At 43.4% G+C, this 27,609-nt stretch overlaps 2 protein-coding genes across 12 annotated transcripts in view; one reads left to right on the top strand and one right to left on the bottom strand.

Moving 5' to 3' along the window:
• The window catches only part of NDUFAF6 (NADH:ubiquinone oxidoreductase complex assembly factor 6), a 211,622-nt gene that overhangs the window by 154,598 nt on the left and 29,415 nt on the right, over positions 1-27,609 (bottom strand). For 2 of the 8 annotated variants that reach the window (XM_063816427.1, XM_063816428.1), the window contains exon 1: positions 2,860-3,692. The exons of the other annotated variants lie outside the window; for them this stretch is intronic. The gene's annotated coding sequence lies outside the window, so the exon portion shown is untranslated. Of the gene's footprint in view, positions 1-2,859; positions 3,693-27,609 lie in introns of those variants that run through there. 8 annotated transcript variants of the gene reach the window in all.
• On the top strand, positions 1,921-27,287 carry TP53INP1 (tumor protein p53 inducible nuclear protein 1). Of its 4 annotated transcripts, XM_063816438.1 has the most exons (6): positions 1,921-2,360; positions 7,658-7,753; positions 12,183-12,444; positions 13,047-13,407; positions 21,159-21,196; positions 22,535-27,287. In XM_063816438.1, the coding sequence occupies exons 3-5, from the start codon at positions 12,333-12,335 to the stop codon at positions 21,178-21,180; spliced, it is 495 nt and encodes a 164-aa protein (XP_063672508.1). In that variant the 5' UTR covers positions 1,921-2,360; positions 7,658-7,753; positions 12,183-12,332; the 3' UTR covers positions 21,181-21,196; positions 22,535-27,287. The 4 variants fall into 4 exon arrangements, with proteins under 4 accessions (XP_063672508.1, XP_009453957.2, XP_003311901.1 ...); XM_009455682.5 differs by lacking the exon at positions 21,159-21,196; XM_003311853.6 differs by lacking the exons at positions 1,921-2,360; positions 7,658-7,753 and adding an exon at positions 3,772-4,065.

Below are 27,609 nucleotides of genomic sequence, written 5' to 3'. Positions count from 1 at the left end.
ATGCACCACCATGACCAGCTAATTTTGTATTTTTAGTAGAGATGGCGTTTCTCCATGTTGGTCAGGCTGGTCTTGAACTCCCGACCTCAGGTGATCCACCTGCCTCGGCCTCCCAAAGTGCTGGGATTACAGGCGTAAGCCACCGTGCCCAGCCTCTGCTCTAAGTTTTAATATAAATAATTGGGTTACCTGTACATTCAGCCAGAAACTAAGAAGCCTTGAAAGGACTTTCCAGAAACTAGAGAAAATACTCTAGGCCTGAGGCGATCATTAGTTACAATCCAGCGCAGGCTGTCCCACCTCTTGGGGACTCCCCACTAGCACTGGTTACTGAATGAAGGGGGCCCGCCTCCTTTTTCCTTTCTGGTGCCTCAGCCAGCAAACAGACCCTTTTTATTTTAAGGATTTTATTTCTAATCACCACGTGGAAATAGGGTTAAACAAACAGACAAACATACAAAAGTCACAAAGGTTGCAGGGTCTTGAAAAGCTATTACACTTATGGCCCTGGAATAATTCTTGACTCCTTTCTGAGATGGTAACTGGCAGCCCAGTTAAACGCCTGTTTTCTGTTTTTATTTCAGAAAGCAGAAATCACAGAATCTCTTGCTTCTTTGTTCCAGGCTTTCTGGAGACCCAGACAGACCCTTTCTTCCCTTAAGACAATAGATGTCACTGGAATGCTAAGTGATTGTTTATCTAAAATGCAATTTTAAAAAATTCTTGTCTTTCCCAGACACTTGGCAACATGCTGTGTCCATGGTAGAAGCCCAGCAGATCCTAACTGTTGATGGGTAGATAGAAAACGACCTAAGTGGACTTCACTTTGCCATTCTCCTCAGTACAGACCGAACAACTTGTTGCTTTGTGTTCTGAGGCTGCCCCAAGTAGCCATCCTATGGGTTGGTAGGAAACAATATTCTTTAGCAGCCTTGATGCAACTGGCAGGGTTATGGCCACAGCCTGCTTTCATAAGCAGGAGGCAGAGGCATTAGTTGCATTGTATCTGTTTGTTGGTGTGAATGTGGTCCTGCACTGTGAGTCTTCCAAACAAAACTTGAGGTTGAATCCCTTTTGTTAGGGTAGATAAGGGAGCGTATTGAGCTCCACGGAAAACAGACAGGAGGACTCTGACAGATGGGGAAAGGGTCACCCCCACAGCAGGGGGTCAGCCTGGAAGTGGGTACTATAGCAACACGCTAAGAATTATTCTGTGAATTAAAGGATGGTTGGATTCACTGGATCTGCCCAGGCAGGGAACCTGGCTGGGTCTTTGTCAGTGAACAGATGAAAAGCTTGCTTGCATTTGTGTAATTTGACAGTTTGGTTGTGTTCAGACAGCTCTACGCTACGGAGATGACATTACTCCTGAGTTTCACTGCATGCATTTATGTAAACCAGTGGCATACCAGGAAGGGAGGCAGTGGGAGTGATCCACCCCAGGTACAGGCAGTACACAGTAAATTTGTGTGTCTGCAAATAATTTTAAAATAAAATTGACTAAAAGTCAGTTTGCTTTTTATTATTATGCTCCAACAGTTCCAAACAATGTCGTGGTAAAGTACTCCTCCCTCCTAGGGACAGACTTCACCTATGCTGCCCTGAGGCACTCCCTCCTTGGTGCACCACTGGGAATAAACAAGCACCAGGTGGGAAGATTATAAATCAGCAAGAGAGTAAACAGAAAGCAAGTGACTCCTGAGATAAGATGTTTTCATCACAAACACTATTTGGTAGAGTTTAGAGTCACTGATCTGTGATGGGCATTTCTGTTAGCTTTGTGTTTTGGTTATTGCTGCTTCAAAAACTACCCCAACATTTAGTGCCTTAAAACAATGATCATTTATTTGTTCACAATGCCGTCATTTTGGCAGTGCTCCGTGGGGATGGCTTATCTCTCCTCTGTTCAGTATGGTGTCTGCTGGAGCTGGAACTTCCTAAGGGCTTTCCCACTCATGTGTCTGGTAGCTCAGCTGGGATGAGCTGAAGAGCTAGAGCTGGCCAGGCATCTCTTTCTTTTCACATAGCCTCTCCCTGTGGCTAGCAGGGTGGTCTCTCCTCATGGGTGGCTGGCATTTTCCAGAGTACAAAGCAGAAGCTGTGGGGTTTGCTTAATGCTTTTGCTTAATGACGAGGCTTGGAAGTCCTAGAACATTCTTTCTGCCACATTCTATGGTCAGAGCAATCACAGGGTCAGCCCAGATTCAAAGGGAAGAAAAATACACCCACTTCATGATGGAGATACTGTTGTGGTCATCTTTGGAAAAATGATCTACTTCATATTGAATTTTTCTATCATAACAAGATGATGATTTCACATGTTGCTTTAACCATGATAAACCTTATCAAACTGGAAAAAGGTAGGCCTTTTTCTTTTTAAAAATTAGCCCCTTGTAATTGTCATCATACCTTGGTTCTGAATGTGGAGATGGCCCCTTCAATGGATTCCTAGGGAGAAACAAGAGATCATCGGGCTCCTACCATAGCATGTGGGAGAAAATATTAGAACAAGCCTGATTTGCAAAAACCTAGAATCCAAAGCATGTTCAAGTCTGTGAGACTATCTAGAACACAGTTTTAGCTCTTTCTCCCAAGATAAGGTCCAATGATCATCATATTTTGATCATTACTCCTTGGTGTCTGACAACTCCCTGCACTGCAATTTACATCCTTTAAAACCAGCATTGTTGGAAATGGACTGACTACATTGTGAGGGTCAGAATGTGAGTGTCTTTCAGATACTGTAATGTGTGATAGGCATCCCTCCAGGGTTGCTATACAGTTCACCCCAGGTCAAATAACTACATCCCAGTCCAAACAGTATCCACATGAGAGCTGATAGGCATCAACGTTACTCACCTGCCTTTGCCAGTTAATCCACCTATATGTGGCACAGAGCCTTGGTCTGGAAAACACTTTCAAGCCCACTGTCTCACTCTCTTGTCACTATAAATAACCTGGTGAGTTGGCAGTCCCGGCGTGAATGCCCACAATTTGCAGGTATGCAAACAGAACAGAGGGGCTAAGTTCCGTGGGTCACATGAGAGCTAGGCTGCAGCGCCTGGGGAGACGGCCGTTCCCGCCCGGTGCGCTTGTTGTCCGCTGGAGCAGAGGCCCCCGAGCCTGCTGACCTCTCTGCCTTCAGGCCTGGTCTCGCAGTCCCTTGTGCCTCGCCTATAGGCAGGCGGAATCCAGAGCGTGCAGCAAGCCCGGCCGGCTCTCGGTGGCGGTTTCTACAGCAGGTGGGGCCTGGCTCCGTGATTGAGCGGCCTCTACCCCTCTATCTGGGGCCCAGCAGCGGCCCCCTCCCAGCACCCTGGCTACACGTCTAACCCTAGGCTGACCAGGTGGGGCTCTCGGAGGCGTTAGCCCCAGCCCTCCCAGGAGTCTTAATGTTCCTCTCACAGGAAAAAACGTTCTGCGCCCTTTGTGCCCCAAACCCTCGACCCTTCACTCGGCGAGAGGGGTCGCTGAGGGAGAGATCGATCCACCTCTGCCCTTCCCGTTGCCCGCCGGTTCTTCCTCGCCCGCCTCTTACGCACCCCGCTCCCGCCGGCTCCTGGAAAGCCGGCCCCGGCCCCAGCGCTTCACTCCCCGGCCTAGCCCCTCTCTCCCACCCTTCCGCTCGCCCAGGCCTTCACGCTCAGCTCCCGGTTTTTGTTGCCCGGGCTTGTTTCGGAGCTGAGCGCGCCGCCGGCCGGGCGCCAGGTCACGTGCGTTGGTGACAACCTCTCGCAGGGCGGCCCCGGGGCCCCCGCACCGCCGATTGGTGGGGCCCGGCCTGGCGCGGCCCGGGGCGGGGCAGCGGGGCCCGACGGCGGGCGGAGCGGCCGATCAGCTGTTGCGAGCGCTGCACAACAACAAAAGGACTTGGACTGGCCGGCCTGGGCGCAGCGACCCGAGGGCTGGAGCCGGCCCCGCGCCTGCCGTCTGGGTACCTGAACGAGGTGCAGCGCAGCCCGGCCCCACCGCAGCTACCTCAGCAGTCCCGCCCCGCCCGCGTCCTTTCCCGCCGAGCCGGCGGCCGCTCCCTTCCCCGCGCAGCCCCGCACGGCCCGGGCCCACGTAAGTGCCGGGGGGGCGGGCGGGCGTCCGTCCAGGGCCGCCTTGCTGCCGGTTGGGGCCGCAGCGCTGCCCGCTCCTGAGCCCGGCGGGGCCGGCCGCGCGCCCTGCCTTCGGGGCGCCGGTTGCGCGTTCACCGAGCCCCCTCGCTGCCTCCCCTCGCCGCCGCCGGGCCCGGCCGCCCACCCAGTGGGTCGGTCCTCGGCGGCCCCCGGGGCCCAGGGCGCGGACAGAGGCTGACAGAGGCGGCGGCGGCGGCGGCGGCGCGGACAAGGGCCCGGCCTGGCCCCGGCGCTGGGCGGCGGTTGGGAGTTTGGTCTCTGCCTCCTCCCCCGAGCGTGGCCTGTTTTCTTGGCCGCGGCGGGACCTCCTCCTCTCACTCCTCCTCACTCCCCTCCACTCCTCCTCCTCCGCCTGCTCTCGGCCGTTGGATGGGGCCGCCCCCTCGGGACTCGGCGTCGGGGCTCCCGCGGCCACCCCCGGGACGCATCTCCGAAGACAGCGGCGCTTGGGCTTGTGGCCCGGCGCTCTGTCCCGGCCCTGCGATCCCGTCCCCTGCGCCTGCCCTCCGAGTTCCGGAGGCCCTGCGGCTATGGGGAACCTGCTCCGTGACCCGGCCACCGGCCCCCGCCTGTCCGCGGCCTGTCCCTTGACCTGGCTTGAACTCACTCTTCGCTACCTGACTTTGCACCTGTGGAAAGAGCGCTCTCCTTGGCCCTTAACATTTAGATCCTTTGGATCGCTCACGCTTACTAAGCGCTGAGTATGTGCCATATACTATGCTGGGGGCTTTGCTTTATCGCCCCAGTTGATTCTCATAATAACCTTATATGAAATAGGCCCGGCTATCTTACACATAGGAAACCCGAGGCACAGAGAGATTAAGTTGCTCAAGGCCACACAGCCAATTAATAAAAGGAAATGGTGTTTGTATTTCAAAGTGGCAGCTGAATTTTACCTGGAGAGTCTGCTTTGCTTGTATTTCTTGATTATATCTGCTCAGTAGGTTAATTCCAATACAGAGTGGATTAAGGAAGAGCCTCTTTACAACTGTGACTCCCAAGGACTTGGGCATCTATTGCTAAAAAAGCCTTTTCTCAATGCACAATAGTTTTGGGGAAAGGGGGAACAATGTGACCCTTGGGGTCACTGAACAGAAGTCATAATGAGTACCCCCACGATACTGAAAACACCAGCCTGGTAATTGAAATACATTTTCATTTGCAGATGTGAAAAGCACTGGGAAGCTTTTAAGTCGCAATCAGTGTAATTCTGAACTGGCAGCATAATTTTAAAAGGCCCCTGCCTGGAACCAGGACCTTACTAATTTCTGTGACCAAGGTCTTGTTTTCTCATCCTATCTTTTGTTCTTTCCTGCCATTGCTTCCTCTGATGTCTGCTTTCAAAATTCAAGATTATCAGGCTGTGAATTACCACTTACTCTTGTCTTTGTCCACTGTCTTTCAGCCTTAGGGGCAGACAGGGGTGGATCCCTGGGGGAATAACCTCCCTTGCACACTAGTTGAACAGTCTTCACATAAGTGGAACAAGCAAAGACAACTTTTTTGGCTTGGTTTTTTCTGCAGTTCAAAATCCATTTTAAATTACTTGAATCTAGTCTTCATATAAGTGGAACAAGCAGAGATAACTTTCTTGCTTGGTTCTTCTCCAGTTCAAAACCCATTTTAAATTACTAGAATCTGCACGTTTTTAAAGTAGTGGAAGAGGGTGGGATAAAAAGAAGGATAATTCTGAAGCTGCTTTTCAATGACGGTACGTTTAGCCACCTGATTTCCTGAAACTGTGAAGGAGCCACAACTGTACACAGATTTAGAAGTTAGATCATCAAACTTGCGGGTTTTTTTTTTTTTTTAATATTTTTTGGAGCCGCCTACTGGCAGCTGAAACTAACTGAAAAGGGCTGTTTTCTGAAGTTCATAGACCCATAGTTGAGACTGGGAGCCTAAAAGAGCATGTATAGGGAAAACAAGGAATTGGAATCAGATGGATTTTTGCCCTAATGCTGACTCCACCCCAACCAACTCTGTCACTTTTGAACAAGTTAGTTAATTCCTCAGCCTCAGTTTCCTCATCAGTAAAATGGGACAAATAAGTACTTCAAGGCCCCGTTACATACAATAAGCATTCTGTAAATTGTAGCTCTAATTATTAAGTAGACATTTTATGGATAAAGAAACTCAAATGCAGCGATGCTAAATGACTTGTTGACAGTCTCACAACTGGCTTTGAATGAACTTGTAGTTAATATTTACCGAGGTCTGCTATTCTAAGTAGTATACACTTAATCCTTACACTGGCACTGTGAAGTAGATATTATAACTATCATTCCCATGTTAAGGATGAGAAAACAGAGACACCAAGATGTTAGTAAATATCCTGAATTCACATAGGTTGCAAGTAGCAGAGCCAAGATTTCAAACTCCAGGGCCTGTCTTTTTTTTTTTTTTTTTTTTTTTTTTTTTTTTTTTTTTGGAGACAGGGTCTTACTCTGTTGACCAGGCTGGAGTGTAGTGGTGGGATCACAACTCACTGCAGCTTCAAACTCATGGGCTTAAGCGATCCTCCTACCTCAGCCTCCCTGGTAGCTGGGACTACATGCACATACCACCACACCCAGCTAATTTATTTTTTGTAGAGATGGGGTCTTGCTTTGTTGCCCAGGCTGGTCTTGAACTCCTGGCTTAAAGTGATCCTCCTGCCTTGGCATCCCAAAGCACTGGGATTATAGACATGAGCCACTGCGCCAGCCTCAGAGCCAGTCTTTAAGTACCACATTATACTGCCTCTTGGTGGGCTGTCTTAAAAGTGACAAAATAAATTATGCTAACAAGATCTTCCAAATTAGCAGTTCCTTTTCTAAGTGGTCAAACTAGAATGCTCTTCCCCGTGAGTATTAGACTCAGTCAGCCACCTTTCTCTGCCTACAAAGCATCTCTACTCATGTAATAATATGAAAACCATTGATGATAAAATGTTAAGTAACAGTGAGATACAAAACAGTGCATTCACAAGACTATAACTATGATAAAAAGAAGCCTTATGTGTAGAAGAAAAAAAAAAAACAGAAGAAAAGGCACCAATGTGTTAAGTGGTGGGAACAAGGCAATGGAATAATACTTATTTTTCTTATTTTCTAGACTTTTTATAATGTGGTTTTGTTCAGTTTATAATTGAAAAGACATAATTTATTTTTTAAAGGGAGGGATGGAGGTCTTTTGAGCCAAGCAGAACAAGGACAAAGCTGCCTTCTTGAAATGCTAGGGCCCAGACACTTTGTTTCTTTTCTGTATTGAGGGGTTCTTTTCTCTTGTCGGGGAAACTGCTGGACTGACGCTGGTTAAAGCTGAAAGCTTGCAGGTGCCTCAAAGAACAACAGCGCTACTTCACCTAACCTTCTTTGCTTCACCTCTTTGCTGAATTCCAGAACTGTATTTGTAAGTTTGTCCTCTTAGGACACATGCTTTCTCTGGAATTTTTATTTTTGTTCTATGATTGCCCTAGCATTGTGAATATTAGTGATGATCTGGGGAGGAGAGGAGTCTAAAGCTCTACTTTTCCATTTACCTCCATGTAGAACCAGCCCAACTGAGAGCCTCCATCCCTGGGCAGGAGCCAAGGTCAACAGTAGCAGTGACTGGGCAGGGACAGTCTCTGGGTCATCAGTAGGAGGGTAGGCCTTTAAGACTTTTTCTAGAACAGTCCTGTTCAACAGAAATAGATAATGTGAGCCACATGTATGTTTGAATTTTCTAGTAGCCATATTTAAAAAGGAAAAAGAAACTGGTGAAGTTAATTTTATTAATGTATTTAATATACTAAAATTATTTTTTCTACATGTAATCAATATAAAAACTGTTTTGCATTTTGGGGGGTACTAAGTCTTTGAAATACACTCTAGTGTATACTTTACATATACAGCACATCTCAATTCAGATACAAAGTTTTCATTTGAAGTACTTGATCTATATTTAGACTTCGTAAAATTTATAGGTGAAAAAGTAGATTCATACCCTAACTGTTCCAAACATACTTGAAAGTTTTCAAAAAACTAAATTATCAGCTTTTAAGTTTAACTGGATTAAACTTAGTAAATGGATTAAATAGTAAAATGAAAAATGCAGTTTCTCGATGATACTAGTCACATTTCAAGTGTTCATGTGCACAGTGTGCCTGGTGGCTACCTCAGTGGACAGTTTTAGCAATGGGGGGAGGGTCTCTCCAATAGCTCCTTGCCTTTTGTGACACCTGCAGAAAGCAGGGCCAAAGGAATTTGGCTTTGCTAGTTAAACCAGCCTCACTTTTTTCTGCTAGAAGTTTGTGGGGAAAGAGAGTGACGAGGTGATTCAGCGCAGTCTCCCCATTTTCCCAACAGTGAGACTGAAGCTCAGAAGGGCCAATTTAGCTCCAGCCACCTGTAGTAGAGCCACAGCCAGAACTGCTGCTGTGGATGGCCAGGCCCCTTTAACCCTCCCCAGGAACTCCATTCTGTGTTCTTCCCACGGGTGTCAGCAGATGTGCCATGTAAACACCAGCAGTGGCTTGAGTGAGATGAAGGATGAGCTCCTCCCTCACTTGGCTGGGCTTCTGAGCACTCTGTCGCCCAAGGTTGGTTGTCCTTGCAGAGATATGGGACATCTGGAGGCAGCCTCTGACTTTGGGAAACCAAAAGAGCACTGACTTGTACTGCTCCCTAGAAAGCTCCTCCAGAGAAGCCTTTCCTGTATCTTACTTGCTACTTGCATATATTCCAGGCAGAAGCTGTCTTCCTGGGTTTGGACCTGTGGCCAGAGGGGGCAATTTGCATGTGGGAACCCAGCAGCTGTCACAACTGCAGTGGCCCCAGCAATGTTTTTTGGCCTTACAGCTGCCAGTTATCTGACCTGGGCCCCAGTGCCTTACTCTCATGCAGCATCACAGGTTGGGGACAAGGCATTCGTTCAGGACAAGCAAAGGTTCCCCTGTGTGGTTCTCCCCTCCCAGTGGCTTTAGCTGATTCAGGGCTAGAGTCCAGCACCATGCTCTGCAGAATTGGGCTTATTCTCTCAACTGGTTCAGCAGACACAGAATTGTACGTGGGGCCAATATCTGCCTCCACAATTTAAAATAAATGGAGGAAGGATTTTGAAAATATGTTTTTCCCTCTAAGCACGTATCCTCAAAAATCTTTATTTACATCAGACCTTATGATAACTTATTTTGGAATATAACTATCACACCACAGCAGGTCAAACAAACAAACTACACTTTTCTTCTGATTGTTCTTACATAGAGCATAAAGCTGACTTTGAATTCTGCTACAGCTCCAGCCTTCACGATTTGGCCGTGCTGCTTTCCAGAAGGTTTCAGGAAGACTGGTTATGCAAGTGACACTTCCTGTTTACCTATTTTTAATAATTAGTGGCTGAAGAAGATGAATTGTGACCACAAAGTGTTCTAATGTTATTTATTTGAAATGTTTAACTTGTGTAGTAGTGTGCCAAACAACTGTAGCAGTTCAGTTTACACACAAGGAACTGAACCAGGAATCTCATTAGCTACAGATCCCAACTACTTTTACAGCTAAAGATTATTTTGAAAGTGAACTGTCAGGAGCCTGAAGTTGTAGATTCAAGGCTGATGCTTGTGATAAAAAGAGGTGGTGATTAGTGAGGTGCATTTCTTCAGCCCTGGGTGATCTCATACATATATATAACTTTTTTTTGAGACAAGGTCTCGCTGTGTCACTCACACTGGAGTACAGTGGCACAATCATAGCTTACTGCATCCTTGAACCTGGACTCAAGGGATCCTCCCACCTCAGCCTCCCAAGTAGCTAGGACTACAGGTGCATACCACTGTACCTGGCTAATTTTTTAAAATTTTTTTGTAGAAACAGGTTATTTTGTTGCCTAGGCTGGTCTCCAACTCCTAGGCTCAAGCATTCCTGTGGCCTCAGCCTCCCAAAATGCTAGGATTGCAGACATGAGCCTCCACACCTAGCCTCATCCATTCCTATGCTTTTTATCACTGTCTTTGTGTCATCAGCTCCCAAATCTATGCCCCTAGCTGAGACCACACTCCTGAGCTCCAAAGCTCTATATCCTGCTGCCTGCTGGACATCTCCAACTGCATTATTTTGCATATTCCCCCAATTTACCATATTCGAAATGCCTAACCTGTACTTTCTGCAGGATTCATTCCTATTTCCCTAAATGGTTCCACCATCCTCTCAGTTGGCCAAGCCAGAAACCTGGGTCTTTGACTTTTCCCTTCCCCTTTTCCGGGCTTACAAGGCCCTGCAGGACCTGGTTCCTGCTCAGCTCCCCTAGCCTGCTATTGTGACCCTCCCTCTGGACCTTGAGCGGTACTGAAGGTGCCACATTCTCACTCATCCACAGGCTTCCATAGTGTTCCTTTGCCCCCTTCCTCCATTACTGACCTCAGCCACTCAAGAGTAAAGTCATTGCAGGAGTCCACCCAGGTAGCCTGGAGAACACCAAATACTTCTTCCATGGCATTCATCACACTGGATTGTTAAACTTGTGGGAGGGCCCTGTTCACAGCCATCTCCCCTGTGCCCAGCACTGTACCTGATGCATAACAGGTGCTCAGTAAATACATGTAGAATAATAGTTGACCTGGACTGAGGACTTTATTCGAAGTATTTTGCTAAGTCCATTGCCTTTAACAAGAGTAGGATCAGGGAGACTGTCTAGTAGACAGTTTTGGCAAAGTCTCAGAGACAACAGTTTGGCTTAAACTAGGATGAGAGTGGTGGACGGAAGCAGGCAGATTCGAGCTGCCTGTGCTCCTGGGGTTGACGGGACTTGCTGATGGTTGGGATGAGGGGTGAGTAGGAGGGAGCAAAAGGCTTGCGGGTGTAGCAGCTCACGCCTGTAATCCTAGCACTTTGGGAGGCTGAGGCGGGCGGATCATGAGGTCAGGAGATCGAGACCATCCTGGGTAACACGGTGAAACCCTGTCTCTACTAAAAAATACAAAAAAAGAAATTAGCCGGATGTGGTGGCAGGCGCCTGTAGTCCCAGCTACTTGGGAGGCTGAGGCAGGAGAATGGCGTGAACCCGGGAGGCAGAGCTTGGAGTGAGCCAAGATCGCCTCACTGCATGCACTCCAGCCTGGGCAACAGACCAAGACTCCGTCTCCAAAAAAAATGCGTGAAGGGTGACTGCTAGGGTGTTGGCCTGAATAACTGCCAGCTGCTGCTGCTTCCTGAGAAAGGGATGAAGGGCAGTGTATATGAATAAGTTTGTGGGGGAAAAAAACCTATCTTTGGTATGTGTTTGGTTTGATATGCCCATCAGGTAGCCAGGTAGAAATGGATAAATATTCCAAGATCAAGCAAGCCTGGAGTTCTTCATTTAGAACTCACCAGAACTCCCTAAGGTAGGAGCTGTTGCCAGCTGAAGTCACATAACTTCCTAACTCACACAGTAAGTGAGCAGCCAGCCAGGGTTTGAATGCAGGTGGCTGACCCAGCACCCACCTGCTGAGCTGCTACACAGGAAGGGTGTTTCCAGTTCTAGGTTTGGCCAAGCTCAGTTTCCTACAGTGTAAATTTCTTCATGCCAGCTGTAGGAATTGTTTAGAAGGTCAAAGTATGCTTGCTGGGCTTACAGATTTTAAGTGTAATCAGGTGTGCTTACAGTTATAGACAAGAAGTACAGAGTAGAAGGGAAAATGAGCCAGAGGAGGATGAGGGCCTGGCATAATGGTGGTCACCAGGCACTGTTGCTGGGACTTCTGGGCAGTTGAATAACATATAGCAAGACTGTTAATATCTAGAATTTGCTCATCTGCTTGCAGAAAAGTTTGAAGGATATTATTCAAATTCACCTTATTATAAAAGCATAGATATGAAAAAGAAGCAACTCTTTCCCTTTTATTTCATATTTTAAGATATTTATAGGTTGAATTTGAGTAAGAGTATTTACAAAACATTATGTTGCATTTCTTGTGTTTGACTCCTGCAGAAAGGGAATAGCTGTAGAATGTAGGCCAAGGCATATGCTTTCTTCTAAGGGTATGTGTGTATGTGTATGTACTTATGTATATATGTGTATGCTGATTTGAAATAACTTTCTTTTTCTGTTTTATTTTAGGTACAATGACTCTTCTTGCTTTTCACCTAAGTTGAATAAGCACCCTGTGCACTTTAATCTCCTGTCGGTACCATTGGGCCAACTAAAGACAAGGTTTTGAAATCTCAGCTATAAAAGACATCCAGCCAAACTCTCAGTCTTGCCTTAACAATGTTCCAGAGGCTGAATAAAATGTTTGTGGGTGAAGTCAGTTCTTCCTCCAACCAAGAACCAGAATTCAATGAGAAAGAAGATGATGAATGGATTCTTGTTGACTTCATAGGTAAGGTACACTTGGTTACTTGGTGGTTCATCTTCACAGTAAAAATGGAAACTTGCATCTCAGTTTTTGCATAAGGAAACCAATAACTGAGGGGTTTTCAGCCTTAAAAGTAAGCAGGAGTTTGTCTTTAAAAAATTGCAGGAAACCATCTGTGCTAGATAATGTCAGTGAAATTGCCTGACATCAGACTTTTTAGTTTTGCGACTCTCACAGATTGATTAAATCAAGGGCACTTCAATAGAAGACCCTTTTATTAGACAAGTAGTAACCAATATGTCTCATTACATAGTTATTCAGCAGAATAGAAACAGTCTTAAAATCACTCCTGCAAAGCCAACATAATCTATCCCATATAGTGACACACACACACACACACACAATTTCTGTGCTCAGAAATAATTTTATAGTCATATAGATGAATATAAATGGGTTTCTGAACTAAATAAAAGAAGATACGTGAGCATCAGCTAATAGTATCATCTCTTCTTTTTCTGTGCTGTGAATTTGATGGGTGACTTTATAATGACTACCCAATGTGATAATCATCCTCCTGTGGGACTCTTCAACAACACACGTGGACTGCAATGTGGACTATGATCTAGATACTTGCACTGGTTTCTCAGCAGAAGAAGAAGAAGAAGAGGAGGACATCAGTGAAGAGTCACCTACTGAGCACCCTTCAGTCTTTTCCTGTTTACCGGCATCTCTTGAGTGCTTGGCTGATACAAGTGATTCCTGCTTCCTCCAGTTTGAGTCATGTCCAATGGAGGAGAGCTGGTTTATCACCCCACCCCCATGTTTTACTGCAGGTGGATTAACCACTATCAAGGTGGAAACAAGTCCTATGGAAAACCTTCTCATTGAACATCCCAGCATGTCTGTCTATGCTGTGCATAATTCCTGCCCTGGTCTCAGTGAGGCCACCCGTGGGACTGATGAATTACATAGCCCAAGTAGTCCCAGGTACGTTACAAGTATTTAACTCTCTGTAGGCAGTCCACTGAGCATGCATTTTGTCTCTACTGTAATTCAAAGCTAAGTTATTAGAAGATGCAAAACTAATTTTGTTAGAGATTTATGAAAGCATGTGCATAGTACACAAGATGGTCCGTAAGATAACTTGTTGACCAGTCACGGTGTCTCACACCTGTAATCCCAGCACTTTGGGAGGCCAAGGCAGGCAGATCACTTAAGCTCAGGAGTTCAAGACCACCCTGGGCAACATGGTGAAACCCCGTCTGTACAAAAAATAACAAAAAATTAGCCAGGTGTGGTGGTGCACACCTGTAGTCCCAGCTACTCAGGAGGCTGAGGTGGGAGGATGGCTTGAACCAGGAGACAGAGGTTGCATTGAGTCAAGATTGTGCCACTGCACATCAGCCTGGGTGACAGAGCAAGACTGTCTCAAAAACAAAAACTTGTTCATTTTAGATTTTTTAAAGAAAGTTAGATGTAGCATGGCCCCAGTTATATAATAGCATTCTCATTTACAAAATTCTGCTACTGATTAGAAATAAGACTGGCATTTCTGTTAAGTATCTTAGAACATAACTCTGACTTTATAGACTGGATTATTTAGGGTATCAAATTCAACTAGAATATCATGTCTTAAAATTTATTTTCTTCCAAGTATTTCTAGCTACATCTCATCAAATGATGTAACCTTGAAAACCTTGTCTGAGAATTTAACAAAGTCAGTTTCTTCCTGCAATACTCACACTGCACAGTCATCCAGTGCTTCTGACACCAGATGTGTGGGTTTTTTCCACACACCAAGTAAACAGTCCTCCAGCAGTGGACACCCTCTAGTGTCCTCTGATTCAATTCAATTCTGACACTGTCTACCTGGAGATGGCATCAGATCCCATAGGTTAAAGGCTTAGTCCCAAAAGACTGCCTCCCATTTCTGATGCCAATCTCAAGCCCCAGGTTTTACTTATGCTTCTGACCAACCAGCTGTAAACTTGTGTTCCCACGACCCCTTCCTTGGGTTTGATTAATTTGCTAGAGCATCTTATAGAACTTGGGGGAACATGTTTACCAGTTTATTAAAAAGGATACAGATGAAGGGATGCATAAGGCAAGGCCCATGCCCTCTGTGCACCCCACCCTCCGGGAACCTCCACATGTTCAGCTCTCCAGAGGCTCCCTGAACTCAGTACTATTGGGGTCTTATTGGAGGCATCAGTACATAGGCATAATTGATTAAATCACTGGCCATTGGTGATTGGCTTAACCTTCAGACCCTCTCCCCTCTCTGGAGTTTGAGGGGTGGGGCTAGAAGTCCCAACTCTAACTTGGTCTTTATAGTGACCAAATCCCTTCCTGAAGCTGCCTAGTTGCTGCCAACCACCAGTCAACTAATTAGCATACACTTTCCACATTGGAGGTTGCAAGGATTTTAGGAGTTGTATGCCAGGAGACTGACAAGACCGAATATATATTTTACAGTATCACAGTCCAGCCTCAGTCTTCAAACTTGGATTCCTTACAACAAAAGGATATGGAACTCAAAAAATACTGGCACAACACCAGAATCCCATTCAGTCAGTAATTCATTCCATCCATCATTGCACTGTAGGAGCATATCTCCCAGGGCGAGGCCACTCAGGTTTGCAGGTTAATTGATCTTGTTGGTTTCCAAAAGCAGAAATGGTTTTAGCAAACATGTAGCTTCACCCTTTCAGGCATCTGGTATACCTGAGCTTAGAAACAATGTCATCTTTTTCTCTGAGCCTGTTTCAAGGTATTAATATAATGAATTGATCCCAATTCATAACCTATTTATTCATTCTTTTATCTTCTTTCTCTTCATTTATACCCAAACTTTTCCATCTCTGGAAGGGACGTTAGCTTTAGCCACTGTGCTGGTCTAGATTGCAGGTAGCAATACTAGTTTAGCAAGTACCTCTCCCTCAGTCCACTCCCATTCAGATAGGGTAAGGTGACATAGGTACAAAATTAGTGGGCTGTTTTTACCACCAGACAATATAGCTGCGTTCGTTGTTGACTCCAGTTTTGCAAGATGGGGTGTAGGTAACCCCCATAAGACCCTTAGGAATTTTGACATAAGGTTTAAAAACATAGTTACAGCTTCTTGCTCAGGAACCATCCCTGCTTCCAGTACTTGTAGTTACAGCCCTGGTCCTAGGACCATTGCATCCAGTAGAGGAAAAAAAAAATGAGGTGATGTGGGAAAGGAAAAGTTAAAGTCACTATACTAGCATACTTAACCCTTGGCTAGAATTGCATAAGTCATGCCAGCATCCTCCTCCCCATCCCTTCTTCCTCAGATTACCAGAAAAACAGGAAAATCTTGTGGGGACAGCCAGCCCTTCATGCTTTTATCCCCCCATTTTGTTTTTGGGTTTTTTTTTTTTTTGAGATGGAGTCTCACTGTGTCACCCAGGCTGGAGTGCAGTGGCAGGATCTTGGCTCAGCGCAACCTCTGCCTCCCGGGTTCAAGTGATTCTCCTTTCTCAGCCTCCCAAGTAGCCGGGATTACAGGCGCCCGCCACCATACCTGGGTAATATTTGTACTTTTAGTAGAAAGGGGGTTTCACCATATTGGCCAGGCTAGTCTCGAACTCCTGACCTTTGGTGATCCACCACCTCTGCCTCCCAAAGTGTTTTTGGGCATTATGGGCTGTATAGTGTGTCCTTTGGTCTGAAGAAATGACAGTTAACTATCCACATCCAGGCAGTATCTTCTGTTCTAGGTTTTTTTGGCACTCTGAGCATTTGCATCTTCCATTGGTTAAGTAAAGCCCACTCCAGAGACTGTCTTTTCTTCTCAAGACCCATTTTGTAGCTCCCCAGGGCTACCAGCACTAGTCTCACTTGCAGCTATGCTCAGGGCCTTCCCACCAGGGAATCTGCCCCTCATCAGTAGTCTGTCTCTTTTGCTGACTGGCAGAACGGTTCTCATTGGTATTTGTGCCTGAGAGAGTAGAAGAGGAATGTCTAGATGCAGCCTGTCTCTGCATTGCCTGTACCACTCATTTAATGAACCCAGGATGGCACCTCCAGGGAGCACACGGGGATATATCTGCTTCCAGTCCCAGTCACCTTCCAAACCTGGAAGGGAGTTCTTCTGATGGCCATTGGCATGTCCTAATGTACCCCTCAAATTTCCATAGGGTTGTGCTCCCTATGGAAGCCATTCCTTTAAAAGTCCAGGTTTTCATTGTGATTCTGCCTGACCATGTCCACTAGCCACTGCCCACGAGTCAGTAAAAACCCAAACCTAGGGGCTTCCATCATCGCTAGGAAAACAGCGTGCAGTTCAGCCCACAGAGCCGATTTGTTTTTACCTTCTTTGATCAAAGTAGCATCCTTCCAAACAAGATGCTGTCTGTTCACGTTGGAACTGCCATCCACAACCAAGCAGCTCTTTGTCAGTCAGTTCAGAGCTATTGGCAGTGTGGAATCCAGCTCCTCACACAGTTCCAGAGTCAGTCCAAGGTGGGGAGAGGCTCCCTGCTTGTGTGTGTGTCCTTCTTACATTCCCTACATAACATGATCCTGTATAAACCATTTCCATTTATTATGGAACTCTTCTGGGCACTGCCCTCCCAATTAGTGTTTCTCTGACATCACCAGACACAGCATGGGTATTTCAGGTTTCAAGATCATTTTATGTCCTTCAATCCTAGGGGTAGCTTCAATTAATGTCCTGTGGCAAGGGAGTAAATGCCTCTCGTGGAAATTCTCTAGTCCAAAGTGCCAGTAGTTGTTACTGAGAGGTGTTCACAGTCTTTTGCCATAAGTGCCAGTTTCCCTTCCACATAAGACTATCAGACAGATAATTTGTCCCTACCACCACTCCAGCTTCTACTATACACCATTGGGCCTCGGCAGTGCTGTTGGTCCCCATTTAGCATGTCCAGTTAATATTGTCATGAAGGGCAGATTTACATGCCTTTTGTTTCACAGTACTAGGTAGGGGAAGTGTGTCTCCAGCCAGACATATCCATTCTCATAAAACATTTAGGTAAAGGGGATATAACTTCTTTACGTAAAGCTCACTTAAACATCCTAACTTTCATAATTCTATCAACCCTTGCATTTTTATGTTCTCCAATCTAATTGTAGCCTGAATCAGGGCTTTACCAATAGATCTTGATACCACAGCACATGGAGCTCCCATACCAAGGAGTCCCAGGAATTTATCTTCACCACCCCGACCATTTTACCCACTTGTGTAGGAGAGGCCTTTGGTTTCCAGCAAAGACTGAGAAATAGATCCTTGCCCATTTGTCAGTCATTATCTTGATTAATCAATCTGTCTATTGCCCCAAGCAATTGTTGGTCACTTTTCTTGTAATCTCTGCCTTCTGGCTTTTTAAGTTTCCCCGAATTTACAGACATCATATGACCTTTGTCCAGAGAATATAGCCAGGAAATATCTGAGATTGCTCCCACCCACTAAAGTAAACCCCATTACCCAGTTAATTAGCTGAAAGTCACACTGTTCTATCGTGTACCTTAGTGGAATGTTTCCTGTTAAAGTATTTTGGGAATGTTGGCATTCCCTCTCTTAGGTTGAAGGTCCAGGTGGATTTGGATCCTTGGAGCAGTTCAGAATATCCCTATTGTTAGTGTTGTCATGTCCAGGCTCTGACTCTACTAAGAAAAGTATTGTATCTATTATATCTGTCTATCTATCTATCTACCTACCTACCTACCTACCTACCGTTTCCTGTTTTCCAGATATAAACAAACCCTAGGCAGCACATTAATTTGTTAACTTTACCAGAGTTTGCCATACTCTCAAGTCTCAATATTGTAGATGATTTTTTATGAGGCTAAACATATTTCATTTTGCTTGTACCAAAATGAAAACAACTTTCTTATGTTACATGATGCCAGGCTATATCCTAGGTAAGGTCATGGGTGGGGAATGTTACTTTAACTGGCACTTTATTCAGTGCTACAAGTTTATTAAGAGGTGTTTCAGGCATTCCAACAAAAATTTAAAACATAACTTTGTGGAGTTGCTATTGATTTAATTGCTTTAGAGTTGCTTCAGATTCATTTCTTGAAAATTCTTCCCTTCTGATTCTGATTTTACCTCTGAGGAATGCCACTCAAGAATTTATAATTAGGCCAGGCGCAGTGGCTTACACCTGTAATCCAAGTACTTTGGGAGGCTGGGGTGGGCGGATCACGAGGTCAGGAGTTCAAGACCAGCCTGGACAACATGGCAAAACCTCATCTTAAAAATACAAAAATTAGCCAGGCTTGCTGGTGGGCGCCTGTACTCCCAGCTATTAGGGAGGCTGAGGCAGGAGAATTGCTTGAACCTAGGAGGGAGGCAGAGGTTGCAGTGAGCTGAGATCACACCATTGCACTCCAGCCTGGGCGACAAAGCAAGGCTCTGTCTCAAAAAAAAAAAAAAAAATAGAATTTATACTTAATAGTCACTTTAAACTTACTGGCATTTGTATGTTTACTTTTCAGTGTTGTGTGTGTGTGTAGTCAGCAGCTTTGCAAAAGAATTTACTACAGAAACAGTACAAATGCAATGTAAAAAAATTAGAAAATACAAATATGCAAAAATTGGAAATGACATTTTCATGACCCAGAGATGAATACTTTTAACATCCTAGAGTATATCCTTCCAGATTGTGGTTTTTTTTTCTGTGCCTGTACGTACACATAAACTTTTAACCTAAATGGCAACATGCCATATATACTTTTTTTTTTTTTTTTTTTTGAGACAGAGTTTCACTCTTGTTGCCCAGGCTGGAGTACAATGGTGCAATCTTGGCTCACTGCAACCTCCGCCTCCCGGGTTCAAGCAGTTCTCCTGCCTCAGCCTCCCAAGTAGCTGGGATTACAGGCATGTGCCACCGCCACCACGCCCAGCTAATTTTTGTATTTTTAGTAGAGACGGGGCTTCACCATGTTGGCCAGGCTGGTCTTGAACTCCTGACCCCGTGATCCACCCCCACCCCCCACCCCACCCAAAGTGCTGGGATTACAGGCATGAGCCACCATGCCCAGCCGTATAGTTGTTTTTTTTTTTTTTTTTTTTTTTTTTTTTTTTTTTTTGAGAGAGTCTTGCTCTGTCACCCAGGCTGGAGTGCAGTGGCGCGATCTCAGCTCACTGCAACCTCTGCCTCCCAGATTCAAGCAATTCTCATGCCTCACCCTCCCGATTAGCTGGGACTACAGGCGTGCACTACCACACCTGGCTAATTGTTGTGTTTTTAGTAGAGACAGGGTTTCACCATGTTGATTAGGCTGGTCTCAAACTCCTGACTTCAGGTGAGCCACCTGCCTTGGCCTTCCAAAGTGCTGAGATTACAGGTATGAGCCACTGTGCCCGGCCCAGATATACTATTTTATAAACTACTTATTTAGGCAATGATCTCCACCATTTTGTTTCAGTAGATTTCTTCTTCTTTCTTCCTTCTTCTTCCTTCCTTCTTTTTCAAGGTTGTTATGGTTTTCTAGTTTTGGTACAGTGAGAATGTTGTTTTTATATCTTGTTTGTTTTTGCATTCATATATGATAGTTATATAGGGATAGTAAAACAAATACATACTTTTCCATATATAAAGGATCAAAAGAAGGCACTGAATTTTATTTATGTATTTTAACACGGAGTCTCACTGTTGCCCAGGCTGGATTGCAGCGGTGCAATCTCGGCTCACTGCAACCTCCGCACTGGGTTCAAGTGATTCTCCTGCCTCATCCTGCCGATTAACTGGGATTACTGGCACATGCCACCATCTCCAGCTAATTTTTTGTATTTTAAGTAAAGATGGGGTTTCACCATATTGGCCAGGCTGGTCTCAAACTCCTGACCTCAAGTGATCCGCCCACCTTGGCCTCCCAAAGTTCTGGGATTACAGGCATGAGCCATTGTGCTCGGCCAGAATGCACTGAATTTTATGTGAATCCTTTTTGTACACAGGAAACTCCTGTAAATTATTACAGTTTTAAAATAGTAACTATAATTTTTTTTAACATCCTTATTTTGGGATTTGAAATTCTTTTTTTTTTATTTTTGAGACGGAGTCTCGCTCCTTCGCCCAGGCTGGAGTGCAGTGGGGCTATCTCGGCTCACTGCAAGCTCCGCCTCCTGGGTTCACGCCATTCTCCTGCCTCAGCCTCCCGAGTAGCTGGGACTACAGGCGCCCGCCACCACGCCCGGCTAATTTTTTGTATTTTTAGTAGAGACGGGGTTTCACTGTTTTAGCCAGGATAGTCTCGATCTCCTGACCTCACGATCCGCCCGCCTCAGCCTCCCAAAGTGCTGGGATTACAGGCGTGAGCCACCGTGCCCGGCAGGGATTTGAAATTCTTATAAGGAAGTCTTGCTAAATCAAGGTGGAAATCAGGTGTTACCAAAATTAGGCTAGCTTTGTGGTAAATATCTGTTTTCTTAGCAGGAAATGAATCATATGTCTTTCAGAAGTCAGATTGCTTCCATTGTGTCTATCATTGGGGATATTACCATAAAGCACAGAAAATTGAGGTGCTTTGTAATTACAGTGGGCTTCAGGGTATACATTTCATTGCATTTTAGCCTTTATAAGTATTGTTTTTGAAGGTTTTACATGTTATCTTAAGCACATGTACGTGCCTTTAATGGCACATAGTAAACCAGTTTTAATAAAAGTTGACCACGTCCTAATAATAAAGTTACAATAGCATTTTAAATCTTACTAGTGATTTAATAGTTCACCATTTAACATTTGTAGGGCCAGGAAAAGCTGCTTATAAGACTCACGGGCACAGAGTAAGTATATTCACTTTGAGACTGTGTGATATATGTATGCATAGGGAGGCAAAGGACCCAAATGCTGACCTTTTAAAAATGACTTTCTTTCTTTTTTTGAGATAGAGTCTCACTCTGTCACTCAGGCTGGAGTGCAATGATGCGATATTGGCTCACAGCAGCCTCCACCCCCCAGATTCAAGTGATTCTCTTGTCTCAGCCTCCCAAGTAGCTGGGATTACAGGCTTGCATAACCACACCTGGCTAATTTTTGTATTTTTAGTAGAGATGGGGTTTCACCATGTTGGCCAGGCTGATCTTGAACTCTATTAAGGTGATCCACCTGCCTCAGCCTCCCAAAGTGCTGGGATTACAAGAGTGAGCCACAGCGCCTGGCCTAAAAATAATTTTCTTTATATTAACTTTTTTCTATTAGTTTCTTATTGTGGCCTCTTAAAATTCTACTTTAAAAAAATTTTATATATATGTGTGTGTGTGTGTAATAAATATGTGTTTCCTCAAGTGATTTTAGGCAGAATGTGTCACTGCCCTTCCTGTGTAAAATAACTCTTAAAAATCGTACAGCTCTTCATGTTACGTGTTGACATAGTTTACAGCAATCCTACTTGATTAGCTTTTTTATATGGAAAACATAATCATACTGTGTGTAGCCAGTTTTAAGATTGTGTTATTCAAGAGTCTTATAATATTGCCATGTAAATACCATCTCAAAATGTGCCCTGTTGTGAGATAAAGAAAAACTTAAGAGATTTATTCTATTAAGCTACAGCTTTTTATCTAGAAAAATGGCAAATGAGTAGAATTTCCATATGCAAATTTCTATTAAATAAAGATTTAAAGCATGTTTCCTGGCACATTTTACTTATAGACAGGAAATGTCTTGTGAAGGTATTGTGAGCACACTGCTTTCTGATCAATAAAATTTGGGAATTAAAATATTTTCCTTTTAAGATTATGGTGAGAATTAAAATATATATTTGCAAAAGAATTGGCAAATGCAGATATTCAATAAATGTTAGCTCCCCTCCCAGACAAGCTTATATAAATGTGTGTGCTCCGTAAATGAAATTCAAAGTTTAAAGTGTATTTTTAGAAAACAGTCTACTTAGTGAGCCATCTGGGGCTTATATGGCATCTTTCTAGTAACAGTTGGCTCTCCTTTCCACCACTATCAGTCAGTGGGGTCACAGAATAATAAACTTGTCTGTCAGCCATGAAACACAAGCTCTCATTCAGCCATAAACAAATTAGCGTGGCAAATTGAATTGCTAAGTAACTTTTCCAGTTTCGTTAATAACATACTGTTATTTAATACATCCCCACTTTTTTCTGTTTCAGAGTGGAAGCTCAAAATGAAATGGGGCAGCATATTCATTGTTATGTTGCAGCTCTTGCTGCTCATACAACTTTTCTGGAACAACCCAAGAGCTTTCGCCCTTCCCAGTGGATAAAAGAACACAGTGAAAGGCAGTCTCTTAACAGAAATAGCCTCCGTCGCCAAAATCTTACCAGGGATTGCCACCCTCGGCAAGTCAAGCACAATGGCTGGGTTGTTCATCAGCCCTGCCCGCGTCAGTATAATTACTAATAGTTTCAAGTTTTGTTGGTTGGTTTCTCTTGGTTTGTGCTTACATGTATGGATGTGTGTATATGTACAATGAAAATGTTGTCTCTTTACAACCAATCAATCATATAGTTTTATCAGTGTATTTAGACACTATCTTGAAAATCAGATTTATATGCTGTGTATCACATAATGCCTTGCCTTTAACATTTACTTTTTTTGTACACTTTTTCAGATTATTTCTGGAAACATATCAATATAATTACAGTGTTTGGGGGTGTCTTTAAATATATTAGGTTATACATTAGTCAGCATTTTAAAGACATTTCTTCCCAAGTACGAGAATAGGCATCTTTCATTTTCATTTTATTTTGTATTACTTAATCTTTTAAGCAAGCAAAAATTTATTCTCAGGGTCAGCTGTATACTTTATTGACCAGTACTTGATAATCTCTCTGTATATGATGAATACATTTTTACACACTAACATTAGCATTAACAGGTGATAGTTGCCATGGATATAATGGAATTATGGCTGGACTTTCTTTTGAAAGAAAACTTGATGTATTCTGTGTGTATGGTTTTTCCCCAGATTAGTCATGCAGTTCATTTGGAATTCAGGTACATTAAGCTTTAGTGAAGAGTGCATGCAGTAATTCCAATGTGACTGCATGACGTGGTACAGACATTACAGGTGTTGTAGACAGAGGCACTTGTCTCGTGCAGAGGGATTAAATTAGACCTGTGAAATTATATTTGGAAAAATTCATGTCTGTAACTAACCCATTAGTGCAGTATTTAATTTGTTACAATTCCTTCCTGCCAATTCTGTCCACTCCTCACCTCGCATCAGCTATAAATTTGGAAGTACTTGTCCAGGCACTCAAGTGACTTCATATTTCTCTCTGCCCATGGGAAAAGAGATAGGCTTTATATTTCCACAGAGTGAAAAATCCTCTGTCATGGAGCCTGTCCTGCCAAGTGGCAAGAGTGTGGGGACTGTCTGGTGATGATGTCTTTCATGGCATCTGAGTGAAGAGTGACAGGTTGGCTCAACTTTTTTCTTTTTTTTTTTTTTTAATTGCCTTGTATTGTAAGTATTCTTCCCTGCAGTCCAAGTGACTTTTCATTTTTTGTTTTAACTTCAGGCAAAATCTTTAACCACTCTGGCCTCTGTTTCCCCCACCAACGGGGAGCAGTGACATTTACCTCCCTCACAGAGTCACTGTGAGGATTCTATACTGATTTGAAGTGGAGCTGTTCAGAACTGAACCTTGTAGGAAATTCCAAGGGCCTTTCTACTGAATCTGGTGATGGGGTGGGGCCGTGGCACTTTCTCTGCCACAGCTGTTCTTCACAGTGTTGGTGCTAATGAGGCCAGGGTGCAGGGTTCGATTCACACGTAGGCCAGTTAACTTAGAGAAAATCTATTTCCTTACCTCTAGCCAGTCACTTCCTTTTTCCGCAGTTGTGATGGGTTTTGCTGAGCCATCCACTCTGACTGATTTCCTCTGAAGTAAACATATTTACAATCCAAAGCAATTCTACTGACAGAAGTGTTGCCTTCATAATCAAACAGCTTGTTTTTCCATCTCCTCTGCAACCCTAATTAAATGAGTACAGGTCTACAAAATGTTTTCAAGGAGAAAAGCAGCATATCCTTAAGTGAAGTATTATATTTTTCAATAACCCTGTAGTGGCTTGATGCAGGGAACCCTGGGAGACTTTCAGCGAAGAGCTGTGCTCTTTTCTGACTAGACTAGAGCGTTTGGAGTGGAAGAGGTCAAATGTGTAGTGAGATGGAGGTTTTACATTGTTCTTCTACTGGCTGTGATGAAGTGCCAGAATGTCTCTTTAGAACAAGAGTCTAGATTCCCCCTTTCTCCTTATTGCCCCTTCCGTTTTGACTTCCCCTTTATTTATTTGTTGTCTAATTAGGGGCCAAGTTTGTAAAGTTTTGTCAAAGTGAGTTAGAAGTTGTTTTCTCTTACTATTTGTGTTTACCAGAGTTGGGAGATAAGATAGTTTCCATGAAGGTGTGTATGTTTTATACGATGTTTGTTATAGGGCCATGCATTGGTAACTTGAAAATAGACCAGCTTAATGTCTTCAGGATGTAAACCTCTGAATACACGGCGTCTCTTTTTCATACATTGCATGTAAGTTGTTAGTACCTCACAAGCTACAGAAGTTCAGCCATGAGATTTTGTTTGGCAACATGAACAGATTTGTGTATAACTGCAATGGCCTTTTTTCCAGATTTCCTTATTGACTTTTTGTTTGCCTTATCTGGGGCTAGTTTTTTATGCTTTGTACCTAGAAAACAAAAAATTACATTCATTGGGCTTTTTTTCAAGGTTGGGATTACCACACCACCTGGAATATCACACTGTGGTTTCTGCCTAAAATTGGCACATGTAAGTATTGAAGAAAATGGTTATATAATTCAGTTGAAACTCTTGGTTATTAGATGTTAGGCATCTCCTGTATGTAAGACACAAGGCCAACCACAACACAGAACGATGTTGACCTGTTAAGTATTCTCTGAAACATGGCCAAAATGCATTTTATGAGCTTTTTTTTTTTTTGCTATTGTAAATATTAGTGGTTTACAATGCGCTTTAGACATATTTCTTTAAAATGCAAGCAGTGAGAAATAAGACCTCTCTGAATTAGTAGCTCTAAACTGTTAACATAGAATGTTACTTGGAAAAAGTCTGGAATATGTGGTGTACACAAGCAGTGCTTCGTGAATGAGTTTCTTAGCTTTTATAGTGCACCATGTTTCTCAAAGTTTGTTTTTGTTGACAAAACATTTTATAATATATATCTTATGTTTATTTTTTTTCTCAACTAATTGTGTACTGCACTGTAAGTTGAAAATTAGCCATCCATTATTTATCTTCTGTGGCAATGCATTTATATGGTTGATTGGGTGGGGAATTTTTTGCAGAAAGATGCAAAGTGATTGGGTTTTCGACTTCCTATCGCAGGGAGCTTTTAAGAAATATTAATTTCCTATACATTTTTCCAATCCCCATGCAAACTGTTCCTGTTTACATACCTTCTCTGTTGTATCAGTACTTTGAGTGAGAAGACAGTTCATTTAAAACTTGAGCAGGCTGTTCAGCATTGTTTCTGCTTCTGAAATCTGTATAGTACACTGGTTTGTAATCATTATGTCTTCATTGAAATCCTTGCTACTTCTCTTCCTCCTCAATGAAATACATTATATATTATCTTTATGTACTCTTAAGAAAAACGAGCAAGGAAGAGTATCTTCATTATTCTCATTTTCTCTGAGTTGGAAACAAACACATGAAGGACTCCAACTAGAAGATAGATATTTACATTTAAATAGATTAGTGGGAAAAGTTTAAGAGTTTCCACATATTAGTTTTCGTTTTTTGAGTCAAGAGACTGCTCCTTGTACTGGGAGACACTAGTAGTATATGTTTGTAATGTTACTTTAAAATTATCTTTTTATTTTATAAGGCCCATAAATACTGGTTAAACTCTGTTAAAAGTGGGGCTTCTATCTTGGATGGTTTCACTGCCATCAGCCATGCTGATATATTAGAAATGGCATCCCTATTTACTTACTTTAACGCTTAAAATTATACATAAAATGCTTTATTTAGAAAACCTACATGATACAGTGGTGTCAGCCTTGCCATGTATCAGTTTCACTTGAAATTTGAGACCAATTAAATTTCAATTGTTTAGGGTGGAGAAAGAGGTACTGGAAAACATGCAGATGAGGATATCTTTTATGTGCAACAGTATCCTTTGCATGGGAGGAGAGTTACTCTTGAAAGGCAGGCAGCTTAAGTGGACAATGTTTTGTATATCGTTGAGAATTTTACGACACTTTTAAAAATTGTGTAATTGTTAAATGTCCAGTTTTGCTCTGTTTTGCCTGAAGTTTTAGTATTTGTTTTCTAGGTGGACCTCTGAAAACCAAACCAGTACCTGGGGAGGTTAGATGTGTGTTTCAGGCTTGGAGTGTATGAGTGGTTTTGCTTGTGTTTTCCTCCAGAGATTTTGAACTTTAATAATTGCGTGTGTGGTTTTTTTTTTAAAGTGGCTTTTTTTTTTTTCTCAAGTAAAATTGTGAACATATTTCCTTTATAGGGGCAGGGCATGAGTTAGGGAGACTGAAGAGTATTGTAGACTGTACATGTGCCTTCTTAATGTGTTTCTCGACACATTTTTTTCATTAACTTGAAAATTCAAAAGGGACATTTGGTTAGGTTACTGTACATCAATCTATGCATAAATGGCAGCTTGTTTTCTTGAGCCACTGTCTAAATTTTGTTTTTATAGAAATTTTTTATACTGATTGGTTCATAGATGGTCAGTTTTGTACACAGACTGAACAATACAGCACTTTGCCAAAAATGAGTGTAGCATTGTTTAAACATTGTGTGTTAACACCTGTTCTTTGTAATTGGGTTGTGGTGCATTTTGCACTACCTGGAGTTACAGTTTTCAATCTGTCAGTAAATAAAATGTCCTTTAACTTCACACTTGTCAGATTCTTTTATCTTTATACTCATTAATATTAAAAGGAGGTACAACTTACTGTTTAGTTTTGTTTGTCCAAAAGATGTATTTAATACACATTTTAAATATGTTTTTAAAAGTTTGTATATATTAAGGCTGGGCGTGGTGGCTCATGCCTGTAATTCCAGCAATTTGGAAGGCCAAGGCAGGCACATCGCTTGAGGCCAGAAGTTCGAGACTAGCCTGACCAACATGGCAAAACCCTGTCTCTACTAAAAATATGAAAATTAGCTGAGCATGGTGGTGTGCACTTGTAGTCTCAGCTACTTGGGATGCTGAGGCA

This window comes from Pan troglodytes, chromosome 7 (genome assembly GCF_028858775.2).
Source record: "Pan troglodytes isolate AG18354 chromosome 7, NHGRI_mPanTro3-v2.0_pri, whole genome shotgun sequence".
Lineage (NCBI taxonomy): Eukaryota > Metazoa > Chordata > Mammalia > Primates > Hominidae > Pan > Pan troglodytes.
The sequence above is the reverse complement of the archived record's forward strand: the minus strand, read 5'-3'. Positions and strand labels throughout refer to the sequence as shown.

Bases quoted from the DNA above. Each gene is read 5' to 3' on its own strand.
- TP53INP1 (XM_009455682.5), top strand. From the start codon at position 12,333: ATGTTCCAGAGGCTGAATAAAATGTTTGTGGGTGAAGTCAGTTCTTCC. The intron at 12,445-13,046 runs GTAAGGTACACT...ACTATGATCTAG, and splicing joins GATTCTTGTTGACTTCATAG to ATACTTGCACTGGTTTCTCA. The intron at 13,408-22,534 runs GTACGTTACAAG...TTTCTGTTTCAG, and splicing joins CATAGCCCAAGTAGTCCCAG to AGTGGAAGCTCAAAATGAAA.